This window comes from Strongylocentrotus purpuratus, unplaced genomic scaffold (genome assembly GCF_000002235.5).
Source record: "Strongylocentrotus purpuratus isolate Spur 01 unplaced genomic scaffold, Spur_5.0 spur5_scaffold_14, whole genome shotgun sequence".
NCBI lineage: Eukaryota > Metazoa > Echinodermata > Echinoidea > Camarodonta > Strongylocentrotidae > Strongylocentrotus > Strongylocentrotus purpuratus.
Genome location: NW_022145599.1, coordinates 6689626 through 6705056, shown reverse-complemented (window position 1 = coordinate 6705056; position 15431 = coordinate 6689626). Strand labels below are relative to the sequence as shown.

The window sequence follows — 15431 nt, the reverse complement described above, 5'->3', positions numbered from 1 at the left end:
TAATGTGTCCGGTATAGGGTTGCAACTTCAGAAGAAAAGAAAAGTACGAATGCTGTGGTTTACCATGGAATCACATTGTTTAATCATGGACTCTAGGTTCATGGTTGCATTAACTCAAATCATTTCAACCCACTGTACTTTTAAAATCACCACTTCTAAAAATCAATGAAAAATTGAAAACGAAAGCGGTGGGATCATAAAAAGCAAAAAAAAAAAAAAAAAAAATCGGCATACGTTGCCTCACTGCGCGAAAAAAAGTATCGGAGATAATCGTGTTTCAAGTATCAAGTATCAAGTATCAAGTATCAAGTTTATTTGTCTTCCAGAAAACACATGTGACAAAATATAATAGAGTGTAATCATAACAGTACAATGTGTTTAAAGATTTTGCCCGTTTAAAATGCTAATTTGAATACCGTATTTACATTCAATCAAATGGAATTACATTATGATAAGAGTTGAATATTATCTTCCATATGCACTCAATATTACAGAAAGAAATGAAATATTGTTGGTGTTATTCATGAAAATGTTAAGATTTGTGAGGTCGTAGTGCGAAAAATTACATCTTATAAAGAGGGGAACACCAATCCCGATGGTGTTATATGCAAACTCTCATAACGGAAGAATGAAAAGGTCTTTGATAACTAACATAATTAGATCATCTAATGCAACCACACATAGCGAGCGAGCTTTGGAGGAAATTGCTCTTAGTCGCTTGAAATTGGGATATTTATCGAAAGAGATAAGACATTGAAAGAAAAGGAGCACGTGTCAAAGTACAAAGGGTAATTATCAGATGTGAAAATGAGGCACTTTTTACACCTACAAAAAGGGGCACTCACCAGGGACGAAAAAGGGCACGTATGAGAATGGGAAATTGGCATTTTGTCGACGGAAAAGCGGCACCCATCAGATTTTGATAGGGGCATTTATAAGAGGTGAAAAGAGGCATTTATGAAAAGGGAATAGGCCTATTATTAGAAGGGAAAAGGTGCATGTATCATTGTTAAAAGGTAAATTATTTGAGGTGGAATGGGGCACTGGCTAGAAATGAAAAAGGGGGCACTTATGACCATGAAAAAGGGGCACTTATCAAAAAAGGAAAATGTGCATTAGTTGAAAGAAAAGAATAAGATAAGGAATGGTAGAAAACAAATGAAAGAATGATGAAACAAATAAATACATAATAAAAATTGATAGAAGGAACAAAAATTAACAAAGAAAGATAGAAAGAAAAAATGATAGAATGATAACAACAAACAATAACATGAGGGATGATAAAATAATAAACAAAGAATAACACGAGGAAAGACACAAAGAGAAAATGATAAAGAATAGATAATCAAAAGATAGAAGAGAAGATGAAAGATAGAAAACAAAGAATAACATGAGAAAAAACAGAAAGAGAAAATAATAGAAGAAAAAGAAAGAACAACATGAGCCAAGTTAAAAAGAAAAAAAATGAGATAATAATAAAACAAAGAATAACATAAGGAAAGATAGACAGAGAAGGCGATAGAATAGTAAAACTAAAGAATACGAAATGAAAAGATAATAATGAATTAATAAATATTAATTTTGTGATGGAAACAAAGAAACCGAGACATACATTTTTATTACGCGCGAGCATGACCCGTGCCAACATAGCAACAGGAACCGTTCCTGTTGTTATGAAATAACGTGTCTCATCAGGGTAAACAATTACGATGAGTGTGAACATAAACGAAGCTTACCTCTGTCCGCAGTCCAGTGGATCGGTCTAGAGTAGATCGGTCCTGCAAAGTTAGTGAGAATGGGGTCTAAAACACGCTCTGCACACGTCACTACCAACGTCCCCGTCCCGAAACAGGTTAATGAGGACAGGATCATAGTACAGGACGATCTCTGTTGAGTGAATTCTTCCGTCGTCTTTGGCTTGCGTCGCGAACACTTGTATGATGGACCACCTCATTTAGATATTCTCTTTCTCGTCTCGCCGAGGATATACATTAAATCGTGAATAGTTTGAAGCGCATGTTCAGAATCATTCCACTTTAAAAATCAACCATCCATTGCGAGGGATCTTATTTTGGAGTGTCAAACTACTGGAGTTGTGCAAAGTTAAGGTAAAATGCTCAAGAGTTTTCTTCTCCACGAACCTTAATTGAAACGGTCAAAGTTTTACTCTCTATTAAAGTATGTCGCCTCATTTGATAATACGTTGAATGGTCATCGTATGAGGTTAAAGTTAGCCAAAGTTAACTTGAAATTGCAGATAGAAAAATATCTCATATAAATCCAAACAAAACGATTAAATTTCGTTTACGAAGATATTTAAGTGTGGGTATTAATAGTAAGTATAGGGGCAGTAGCATTAGTACTCATATGGTAGTCAGGGGCGGATCTAGGGGTGTTTTGGCGGTTAACCCCCCCCCCCCCCTTGGGCGGCTAAGTGAAGAAAAAAAAAGTAAAACAGTAAAACGGCGCGATTTTGGGAAAATCCTGGATCCGCCACTGGGTGAAACACCCCCTTTGGAAAAAAGCTAGATCCGCCCCTGGTAGTAGCAGCAGCAGAAGTAGTTTAATTAGTAGTAGCAGCAGCAGAAGTAGAATTAGTAGTAGTAGTAGTAGTAGTAGTAGAGGTAGTAGACTACTACTAGTAGTAGTAGTAGTTGTAGTAGTAGTATAAGATAATAAAGATGATGATGATAACAAAGAAGAAGAACACAACATTCACGAGGCTCTTCTACCAACGTTGCACACATTCAGGAAAACAGGACTCCTGCATGCTATATTAAACTGTCGAGGGTGCCATCGCATATACAGCAAACAAACACAAGATATTACAACTTTGTTAGATAAATTGACCCTATATGTTTTTCTTTTAGACGAAAATCCGAGATCAGGCATTATGGCTTTCGAACACCGTGTACTTCTTCCGCTGATCATCTTCTTCTGTATCCAAACCCTGCATGGAGATGCTGTTCCCATAACACCGTGGGATCTGAAGAGACGGCCTTGTCACGAGAACAGTGAGCGGAAGGAAGCTAATTGTGATGAAAGAAGTTTGGATTCTGTTCCCCAAAATCTTCCTGAAAATACTGAAGTTCTGAAGCTGAGGTCCAACAAACTCACCTCTCTCTTAAACTCTACATTTAAAAGATACCCGCTCCTTACCAAATTGGATATTGCCCATAACGACATCAGGATGATTGAATCTAGGACATTTTACCCTCTCAAGGAATTGCAGGACATTGATATGTCTTTCAACCTTCATCTTGTGCTTCCCGACACAGGGCTCTTCAGGTGGGCTAAGAAGCTGTCTGTTCTAGAGTTATGGTCTTCAAACTTGATATCACTCCCCAACGATACGCTAAAATGGAGCCCGCATTTAGAAAGTGTACAACTGAACTACAACCGTCTTACTTTCATCAACATCAGTAGCTGTGGCAGGGTTAAGCGTGTTTACTTGTCTACAAATAATCTTACGCACATCACCCAGAAAGCTTTCTATTTTTCATGTCATAGTGAGACTTTGGATCTAACTGATAACCTCATCCTATCAGTCGATCCCAATGTGATCGCATCATTGCATGTCAGGTCACTGCGGGTCGGGTTCGTTTCTCTGTCATTCGAGGTGTTGAGAAATATATTTATTGGCGTATCACGGTCGAATATAGAGCAATTAGAAATCACCTATTGCTTTACTTTGAGTGAATTTCCAAGAGATTTCTTTGATCCGCTGCAGGGTCATTCTCTTTCAGTGCTTGACTTATCTGGGAATGTTATGCCCACCCTCTATCCATTCGTCTTCTCGAATTTGACGCGTACTAGATTACTGGATATCAGTGGCAACAGGATCGAAACGATCGAACCAGATTTTTTTGAAAACATGCAGGATATCAGGGTTTTGAAATTGCAAAGCAATAGAATAAACAAAATAAACACCAACAATTGTCCATGGAAAATAGGCTTAACTGATTTGGATCTATCCGACAATGTTTTGACTACAGTTTCCCGATTCACTTTTCTCGGTTTGCAAAATTTAACGTTTTTAGACATGCACTCAAACATACTCCTTACAACCCTAGAAATGGCATCATTTATGGGACTAGAACAAATTGAAACTATAAATTTGTCACTATGTAATATCGTTAATGTTGAATTGGTCACTCTGAGCTTAAAATCTCTTTTCCTTAAAAATAACCCAACGATGTTTTTAATGCCTGTAACTTCCTTCGAAAGTCTACAGTCACTTGTGTATTTGAACCTCAGGAAGACCGGGCTTGATAGCATTCGTCTTTGGAATTTTTTTACAAATATCTCTCTTTTCGATGGACTGTTTAGTCTGACGACTTTGGATCTGAGTGAAAATTCAATCGGCTCAATATATGATAGTGCAGATTATTTATCACCTTGGGTATTTAAACCACTGTCTGCTCTACAAAATCTCAGTTTGGAAGACTGTCAAATTTCATTTCTTAATCCATTAGCCTTTGAGGCGTTAAAATTCCTTCGGGTGCTGAACTTAAGGGGAAACAAAATAAAGCAACTTTCTATTGACATATTCAAAAATTTTGGACAAATGACAAACATTGATCTACATAATAACCGTTTGACATACCTCGATAAAAACCTGTTTTTGAACAATAGCAGGCTGACAACACTTTTGTTATCAGAAAACAAATTAACAAGACTCAACCAAAGTACTTTCAAACTGATTGGGCCTTCTCTTACATCAGTAGATCTTTCAGGGAACCCGATAGACTGCAACTGTGAACTAAGTTGGCTTCTTGCCTGGATTAGCGGACCACTTGTACTCATGAACAAGAATAAAACTATTTGTTCATCAGCGTCTTTAGAGCGTCTTCGCGATAAACCGCTGTTTGATTTTGACTCAAAAACGGTTTGTAGCCCTAACATTGCCCTCTATTCTCTGACTTCCCTCGCCATCATGTCCTTCGTTGTCATTGTCGTACTGGTCTTTCACTATCGATGGCAGTTGAGGTACAAACTCTTTCTCTTGAAATTAGCAGCCGTTGGGTATAACGAGATGCGAGACGCTCGAGACCCCAATGATTATGAGTTCGACATGAATGTCATCTTTTACGACGATGACGAAGAGTGGGCTCGCGAACATCTTCTACCAACTCTCGAAGAAAGAATCCCGCAGTTTCAGAGGAACGTCTTTGGTGACGAAGACCTCGTGCCGGGTATGCATTACTTGGATGCGATTGACTACGTGGTGAGCCGGAGTTACAAGACCGTCATTCTACTAAGCAGAGCCGCCGTGCGCGATCGTTGGTTCATGCTCAAGTTCCGCACCGCGATGGACCATGTGAGTGACACTCAGACTGAGTTCGTAGTCGCTGTCTTCATCGAAGACATCCAAGATGATGAGATACCTTTCTTGGCGAGGTTGTATCTCAGTGACGGCAGACCCTACCTTCATTGGACTGAGGACGTGAGGGGACAGGAATATTTCTTTAATCAATTGACGAAATATCTAACGATTAATCTCAGAACCAATGACTTGATCCCTAACGAGTAGAAGAATGTGACAATATGGGCTGTTGGTGGTAAGCAGGGGTAGCCTCAATATCGTTATGAGCTGCAATATTAGAAATTTAAAATAAAAACAAAAAATCGGAGAGTGCAACGACATAATATTCTTTGAGCAATTCCTTTTCCTATATACCTCGTCTTTGAAGGGCAAGACATAGCATATTGAGAATTTTCGTATGAATACAAATGTACCACCTGATTCTATAAATGCTTTCTACTACGACATGGTCTAACACATTGTCGTACGATATGCTGATCCCTTTGGGTCTGCGACAGTGACCTAAACATACTCAGTAATCCTAGAGGTATTACTAGGGTGATCACACTCAGGCACGTAGCCACGGTGGGGGGGGGGGGGCACGGGGGGGGGGGCACGTGCCCCCCTAAAATTTCCAAGATCGGTTGAACTTTTTTAGACCCTTTTTTTTTTCCTCGATCGATTACATGTATGTGCCCCCCCCCCCCCCCAAACATCGAACTCTGGCTACGTGCCTGATCACACTGCCTGTGCACACAGTCTGCCCCATGCACATACACACACACAACAGCAGTCAGTTGGTAGAAATAGCAATTTTCGTAAATTTATTTTTAAAAAACTGAACAATATTTTTAAATTTTTATTTCACATATCTTTCAAGCATACCTTTAACTACAATTTTGTGTAGTTTCATTGTTATAGAGTGGTGAAGTGTGACGTCATCAAAAATCTATTTTTAGAATTTCTCAATTTTTTCTTCATATTCCGAAAGAACATCAAAAATAATGTCCAAATGTCGAAAACCAATTGCATATGTTAGGTATTGGCTGAGATATGACCATCTGAATGAATATATGTCCTATGAGAACTCAGTGTTATATGCTCTGGCTCCTAACCATTAGGAGCCAGGGCATATAACACTGAGTTCCTATGGGGAGTATATTTATTCAGATGGTCATATCTCAGCCAATACTTAACATATTCAATTGGTTTTCGACATTTGGACATTATTTTTGATGTTCTTTCGGAATATGAAGAAAAAATTGAGAAATTATAAAGATAAATTTTTATGACGTCACAGCTTCGGTACTCAATATGTTAAATTATTAATTAGAATATTGTCTTTTCAGCCATGTGTGACATGGCCCGCTGATCGCCCATTGACTGTTATTCTGCGTGGTGAAAATGCACTTCAATGTATAAAACTCCCCTACAAAAATGCAATATTCTCATGTGTTTCACTCATTGAAACTGTACTGGGGTCACCAAACTTTGTTTTTCTCTAAAATTCAGTCCCTGTGGAATGTTATGACCTGTTGAATTGAATGGTTTCTCGGAAAATCGTCATAAATCCTCAAATCTGACATTTAAAAAAAAAACTATACTGTGATGTAGCTGAAAGTCTGCAAATTCTTATCATTTGTTCGGTTTTTCTGAATAATTTGTGAAACATATGAGGAAATAGCTGTAACGGTGATCCAAGTAATTTCCATCGCCATATTTTATTGGCATTGCAAAAATATTTGGAATTTAATGTTAATATTTGGTGTAAATATGATCTATAAATATATGATTTAAAAAAATGCCAACAAAATGAACAGTTTGACTTTCCTATATATATATATAATTAGCTGAAATGACCTAATTTGCATATTTGATGAATATTCATTAAAAAAAAAAATCGTAAAAAAAAAAAAAATTCCATATACCTGTCTGATATACATAGGTTTCATGGATGTATCATGTTCGGTTTTGATTTGATTACATATGCGCATATTAATTAGACGGACTTAGTTATTTTCACAACTTTTTCATATCTGCAGATTCGCAAAAATGGCAAATATGACTTATTTTGTTTGCTTCTGTTTTCAAAACGGTAATAGATATATGAATTTTCTTTTTTGTATTTTTACCTCAAAGATGATATTTTAGTGTCTGATAATTTAATGTATTATTTGTGTCCAAGAAAGTGATGAATTAAGTTGTCAACTTTGTCGAATTTTGCCATTTTTGCCAATTTGACCATTTCTGGCAGGTTTTTCGGTAATTTTGCGATATCAAAAAAATGGTATAAAATCACAACGCATGGACCGATTTCAATTCTGTTCTTTGTTTTTTCAAGCTTTTATAAAGCTTGATCATTTGCAATCATCAAATAACATGTGTTTGTTGTACTTATTTTTGGTGTGCTATAGCTAGTAATAGATGGATAAGTCTGGGACAGGATGTATATTCATACCTTATCATTGATAATCAATGTTAATATTTTTAAAACTTAACATTACATATTTAAGAGAGATAACATATTGGCACTTATTATCTTAAGATATCAAATGATATTCATTAAAGATGTGTAAGTTACAACTACATTTAAATTAATTTAACAATATTTAGAGGATTTCGTTTGTACATATTGTTCAACCCAAAACCTGTTCCCAGTATGTGTGTGTGTGAGTGTGTGTGTATGACGTGTGTACAAAGAGATACTAGATAGGGATATAATTCTCAAAGTTTTGGTATGGGGTCATGAATTTGGTTCAAATTAACATATTTTGAAGCACATGCGATCCTACAATATTCAGTGATCGTTGTCGCGGTTAAAAACGAGTCTAAAGTTATGAAATTGTAAATAATAAACTCTTTGTGCATATCTCTCTCAAGATCAAGATATTATTTGAGCTATAACAATGTTTCTTGACTAAAATCGACCAATTAGCTATTCCCGTTTGAAAATTAAATATCACAACTGCATATTCTGAGATTTTCATGGTCACAGCTACCATTTTATGGCCGTAGGCGCCATTTGAAATTCATCAAAATTTACCGGGAGCACCGGTAAATTTTGATATTCAATTTCTATAGAAAGTAGAAGTGTTTTAGGGGCTAAATTTTCTAGTGCTTATAATATATCTACAGGGGCATCCAAATATATCAAAATTGTAAATAATCACTATCCAGCCAATTTTCAAAATTTACCAAAACTTTATATTACCTTTAAGGTGGTTGAAAAAATAATTATTGGAAAAAACAATTACCTTGATATCCTGATGCGTAAAACATGATGGAAAATTTCTTTCATCGATTAATATTGATCGGCGGCGATCCCGGAGGTAAGGGGACACGTCCCCCCTCATTTTGTTTAGGGGGGATCGTCCCCCCCCCCCCCCCCCCCCCCCCGCGGAAAATTTGAAAAAGTGCCAAAAAAAAGTATATAGCAAAATAATACCGCCTAAAGACTACAACAAACTTGTAGGCTCTGGAGGGCCCAAGAGTGCATCGTTTAGACAAATAAAAATGCAAAAATCTTCTCGCTTGGTAGCTACGCCTCCTGGGATAATATCCTTCATAGTATATATTGTAGAAAAACGAAGTGTGCAAAAGTATATTGCTTTTTTGATACTATAGTTTTGGTAAGGAATGTAATCTTTTTAATATAACAAAACTTCTGAAACCTGTGAGGGGTGTTCACTTCCATCACCTTCATCCCTCTCGTTCACTAAGCTTCCTCGCACTAACGTAATTATGGGAGGGGGCTTGTGCCTTGGAGGCAGGTCCCCCTAATAAAATTCAAACGTGGTCTATTAGAATTAGAATTCGATACCAGTAATTTACAATTGTTGCTGAAATGGCATGTTTTTTCCCTGAGCTTCATTCCGGGGGATATGCCTCCTGGACCCCACCAGAGGCCTAAGGCGGGCCCCGGGACAGTGGCGGATCCAGGGGGGGGGGGGCGGGGGCCCGGCCCCCCCCCCCTTGAGAAAAAAATCATGTAAAATCACGTGATTTTTACCTTTTTGGGGGGTTGGGCCCCCCCCCCCCTGGCGCTCAAGGGGGGGGGGGTGCAAATCGAAAAAAATTTGAGGATCAAAAAAAAAAAATGTGCTCACTAGCATTTCTTAAAGGTACTATATGTCCCATTTGCAGCCAACATCAAGTTCTGTAGAACTTTGCAGGAAATGTGAATACGGTATGTCACGTGTGTCTAATGTGTTAAATTCAGGCTAGTGTCCTAATATTCAAATTATGCAAGGAAATCCCGACCCGCTTACTTTCTAGACTTCAATGTTAGACACTATATTGAGTGACTGACTGACTTTGGAATAAAATGAGCTGTTTAGGGTACATGAGCTGATGAGCATTTGTCTACATCAATAATCCACTTCTTGTAATGGCCAAAATTAAACTGATTGAATCTTTGCGCAGCACAAAAAGTACGACCATTCGGTACAAGGGTCTGATCAGACCAGTAGCGAACGCATGATTTTTTCAAGGGGGGGGGGGGGTTAACATTTTAAAATGGGGCCGAAAATTTCGCAACGACTCAGCCAGCCGCTGAATAAGCGGGGGGGGGGGGGGGGGGGGTGTTAAGAGTTCACTTCTTTTTTTCTTCTTTTTTTTGGTCTCGAAATTTGAAAAATTGACATTTTGCTCCGTTGGGGGGGGGGGGGGTAAGGTCACCTTTTTTAGGTCAGCCATTGGCATAATTAAAAAAACAAAAACAAACAACCAAACAAACAAAAACAAAAAACACAAGGGGGGGGGGGGTTGATCCAAATTACACACATAAACAAAAATTGAAGGGGGGGGGGGTTAACCCCCAACCCCGACTAATGGTCGTTAATTTCCCACGTAGAGACATTTTCAAGCCCTTTCGTTTTGAGGGAAGTTCTAAATTAGTATTATCTTTCGAATGCTGATAGAATTTAACCTTTTCATTTTTTGCTTGCAGATGGGACTGCTACGCCTTCCACTGAACATTAATCAGACTTTAAAATTCTACTCTTCACAAAAAGTCATGTGCCTGATCTTTTACAAGCTTTGGTTTTTATTTATGCTCCTCACATTTTACATGGTTTTTATATAGCCCTGTATATCTACATATTTCCCTTGAAATATCTTGATATAAACCATGAATTATAAGATAACGTTGCTCTATTCAGCACCAGAATCGATGTGGGGGTGATGACAATGTTTTAATCGGAAATAAAAGATTTTTCTGAAAAGAATAAAATATGTATATCTTTTATGAGGCAAAGAGTATGCGGATCTAGTGGATTATCGGATTAAAAAAAAAAAGACGCGGGAAAAATAGTTTGAGCGAGTACATTTTACAAGTAGACTCTGTGGGCTCTGGGCTCTGTTTCATAAAACTTGCTATCAATAACAAGTGCAAATATACGATGACAAATTTGCTCTCAATTATCCAATCAAATTAATGCAAGGATTTCAGTAGCTTGTTAGAGGTTATTGGAGGTATAAGGTAGTAGTAGTATAATGCAAGATGGGACTGGTATATGGTATGCTAGGCATGGGTGCGAGATGGATAGTATTATGAGCGAACATGAATGAATTGACAACAGTAATACTTTCAGTTGCTTGTTGGGTCATTGGCCTTGGGGTGGGGCCTGTCAAGAAGGTTACATGTCAATTTTCCGAAGGTTCACAATTCCGAAGGTCCGTAATTCTGAAGGTTTGTAATTCCAAAGGCTTGTTACTCCGATGGTCAGTTATTCCGAAGGTTTGTATTTCCGAAAAATTAAATAGGGTTCATCATTCCGAAGATTCGTTATTCCGAATTAAGCCTCGAGTGTTGACCCCTGTTGACCTGTAATTTGGAAGGGTGCGGAAAATAAGGTTTTAATTCGATTTTGTGCAATCCTTTATATTTGTATTCTCCGTTCATTCAGCTTTCCATCAATAACAAGTTGTATATTCATCGAGGGCGGATCTAGGGGGGGGGGGGTTCGGCGGTTTACCCCCCCCCCCCCCTTGGGCGGCAAAATGGAAAATAAACAAGTCTTAAAAAAGGGGGGAAAGAAAAAAAATGTAAAACGGCGCGATTTTTGGAAAATCCTGGATCTACCACTGGGTCAAACACCCCCCTTGCCAAAAAGCTAGATCCGCCTCTGTTTATTTATTTTATTTATTTTGTTTTATTTACCCAGAAATAAATCGGAAAGACATACAGAATGTTGAATGTAAAACACCTAGTACAAGACACTTCATACTTATAGAACATGAATTTTTTTTTTCTTCTGATATTGTCATGGGGCATATTACAAATGAAAAAAAGGACACACTTTTATGCTGGCCTGCCTCGTGGTGCTCTAACCCACACTCCTATCTAGTAGCTAACCTCACAACAGAAGAGAGTAATCTTGAAAACAATCGAGTTGAAACGTTCTGCTCTAGACTTTATTCAAGCCTTACTTTGGCATGATGTTGTTGTGTACATGGTAAAACTGTATGAATGGTAACATCACATCAATCATACATATTAAAAGATCATAATATAAAACAAACCAAACATATTTATATGTTCTCAAAACGAGGCAGGTTCATAGCCTATGAATCAACCATAATCCAAACAAGGTAATAGCACATAAAATAAAAAACATATATTTACTTAGGTGAAAAAGAAAATGACTCTATCCTTTCAGCCCTTTTATCATCAAGGTTTCTACTAGATGCATCTTAAAATCACCTGAAAACAATAGATTCTCAGGTTCAGTCCTTATGGAATAATGCTCAAGTTATAATGAGAATACTGCACCAATATTTAGTCATGACTGTACCTATACAAAACCTGACGATTTTAGAGGTCTGCACATCAAACCCTGATTATATAACATTCTTAACTAGATGGAATTTTGACTGCGCGCAGTCAAAAATGATGCCTCCGCCATAGAGCAACTTTACAAACCAAAACGGAAGCAATTTTTAAAATTCAAGTTTGATTGTAATCCATCTGTCGGTTTTAATAATAATGCATTCACAAACTTTTTATAGTCATACATAATGAGCCCCATGACCTTTGACCTGATGACCCTCAAATCTAATCAGTTAATTGGCTCTGCAAGATACATATATACATGTCTTGAGTTTGACAGTAATCTGTCTATTGGTTCTCATGATAATGCGATCACAAGCTATTTGTGCATACATAATGAGCCCTGTGACCTTTGACCTCGTGACCCCAAAATCTAATCAGTTCATTGGCTCTGTTAGATACATACATGACCCAAGTTTGGCAGGAATCCATTGACCGGTTCTTGAGATAACACGATCACGAGCTATTTTTGTAGACATAACGAGCCCTGTGACCTTTGACCTTCGACCTCGTGACCCCAAAATCTAATCAGTTCATTGGCTCTGTTAGATACATACATGACCCAAGTTTGGCAGGAATCCATCGATCGGTTCTTGAGATAACGCGATCACAAGCTATTTTTGTATACATAATGAGCCCTGTGACCTTTGACCTCCGACCTCGTGACCCCAAAATCTAATCAGTTCATTGGCTCTGTTAGATACATACATGACCCAAGTTTGGCACGAATCCATTGATCGGTTCTTGAGATATTGCGATCACAAGCTATTTTTGAATACATAATGAGCCCTGTGACCTTTGACCTTCGATCTCGTGACCCCAAAATCTAATCAGTTCATTGGCTCTGTAAGATACATACATGATCCAAGTTTGGAGAGAATCCATCAATTGGTTCTTGAGATAACGCGATCACGAGAACGGGACGTACGGACGGACGGACGTACGGACGTACGGACGGACGGACAACCAGAAAACATAATGCCTCCGGCTACTTTGTAGCGGAGGCATAAAAATGCAGTTTCCATGTTTTAAAATTATGTAGACTTCTTAGTAGGTCCATGCTTATATCATGTTTTTACATTTGACAAAATTAACTTATAGAATTGTGCACTTCCATCCTATCTATCTGACGTAATCAGATTGTCAACCATAATTCTCTGTTGCTTGTATCCTATAACTGCAAAAATAATTTGATAGATTGCAAATAGATATAGGCATCACCACTAGAAATTGATAATGGAAATGTTGTGCTCATAAATTCAGGTTTCAGCAAAATTAACTAATCCTTTCAATCATTGGAATCAAACCTGTCAGAAAAACATTATAATTGACTGATACAGTCAAACCTGCTTTAGTGACCACCTGTCTACAAAGACCACCTGTCTACACCAAGCACTTCTTGTGTTTCCCTTGGGCGGTCGCTGTAGACAGGTTTGACTGTACAGCAATCGAAGAATATTCATTCAATACTTTTGCACAAGCTATAGCTAAGGTAATTTTGATTGTAAAAGCTAAACTTCCAAAATATCTGCAGACGCTTCCCAAAATACAAAATATGCTGTAATTTATGTAGACATAGCGTATGCTGTAGCTATCAAAACTACACAAAAACGCTTATATACATTTGCACATACAAAATATTAAATTCTGTCTCGACTGTTGACAATGATCAAAATAAGAGCAATGAACTTTCACAACACCATCAGAAAGTGGTACTCGATTTTAAACCTTCAAGAAGCATTTTGTTCATGAGATATAGTAACCATAATTCACACAAACTTGTGGCTTGAGAAACATAGACGATTTTTCGCTCAATCAGCGTGGCATGGTTTCTCAATGCAGCACAACTTTAGAATATTCAAAATATTCAGTGCAAACACAATCCTTGCATTTGTAATTTTCATAGTATGATATTACAGAATTTATAGCCCATGTTGTATATCATCATCAATAGTTAATCTTCAGTGTTGCATAGTTTACTGCACTTTCAGTTCCGTCTTTTGAATTCTACTAGGGGCAAGATTTTTCGTCCAGAATATCTACAGGTGATCAACCTCAGAAGTATTGTATCATCATGCCCCATTATGCTTCTGACAACTACAGCCACAAGAAGCATCATCAAAGAATTGCTTCAGCTATTACATATAAAGGAGACAGACATTGAAACAGTGGCACATATTCCAGATAGATAAAATTATATTAAACCAGATGGGGTCTCGACTGTGGGTATCAAGATTAATGCCTCAAGCTATCATCTACACACAGTGAGTAAAAATGTTGTTATTGGAAGCAATGTAACAAAATTTAGCACATGTACAACTACTAAATAAGAGAGAAGTAAGAGTAGCACTGTCCAATGTTGCACTGTGATTCCACGTCAACAGAAATTGAATACAGATCTTACATCTTTACTTCTTGCACAAAAGTGATTACCATATACATGTACAGTTTGTATTTATTGGAATATCAATCACAAAAATGTCAATGAAAGTTTTAGAGTCATGTATAACCAGCGTCAACATTATTTTTCTTAAAACAAAATAATCTCCATCTGTATACATGATTGATAATTTTTTTTTTTTTTTTTTTCAATTCTTGAAATACCGGTAACAGTGTTAAAGCTGCTTTTATCTTACAAAATACATGAAATATATAACATTTTTCCAGTGACATTTCTTAATATTCTCCTCCATTTCTTTGACATATTTTGGTTTGTATATTATCTGAATACCTTTCACGACAATTGAATACCAATTGATTCTTTTAATACAGGAGCGTTACAAAAGTAACCGAAACATTGGGCTGGATGGAGTCTGAATTGGGACATCAATCACCTGGAAATCGACTGTGTAAGATGTACCATGCTAGTACAGATCAAACTAGGCAGACACAAATTAAAATATCACTCCCTCAACAGGGATACAGACTTCATGGTGTCCATGTTGTGTTGTGGCCACGATGGCATCCGACTCGGGCATAGATTTGCCAGATGTAGTATATATTTCATCGGGGTGTATCCTGGGCGCTGTTTCATAAAACTTGATATCAATAACAAGTTACACGCTACTGTTATAAGCTACTGAAATCATGGCATCTGATTGGCTGAGAGCAAATTTGTCATAGAAATTTAGCAGTTGTTATAGATAACAAGTTTTATGAAACTGGCCCCTGTGATGTGATGGCATACTGGCAAGAGGTTGGGAGGTGTGCCAGGGTTGGAAGGGCAGGGAAGGCCAAGATTGTCTCTCAAGGGACGTACAAATATTGGTCACGAATTTACAGAATTTACCTTTTTTG

At 37.5% G+C, this 15431-nt stretch overlaps 1 protein-coding gene across 1 annotated transcript; it reads left to right on the top strand.

Annotated features, from left to right (window-relative positions):
- The first annotated feature begins 2893 nt into the window (after positions 1-2893).
- Positions 2894-5873, top strand: LOC100893588 (toll-like receptor 3). Its single transcript, XM_003727574.3, has one exon. It carries the CDS (start codon positions 2894-2896, stop codon positions 5531-5533), a length of 2640 nt encoding a protein of 879 aa, XP_003727622.3. The 3' UTR covers positions 5534-5873.
- Positions 5874-15431: the final 9558 nt, after the last annotated feature.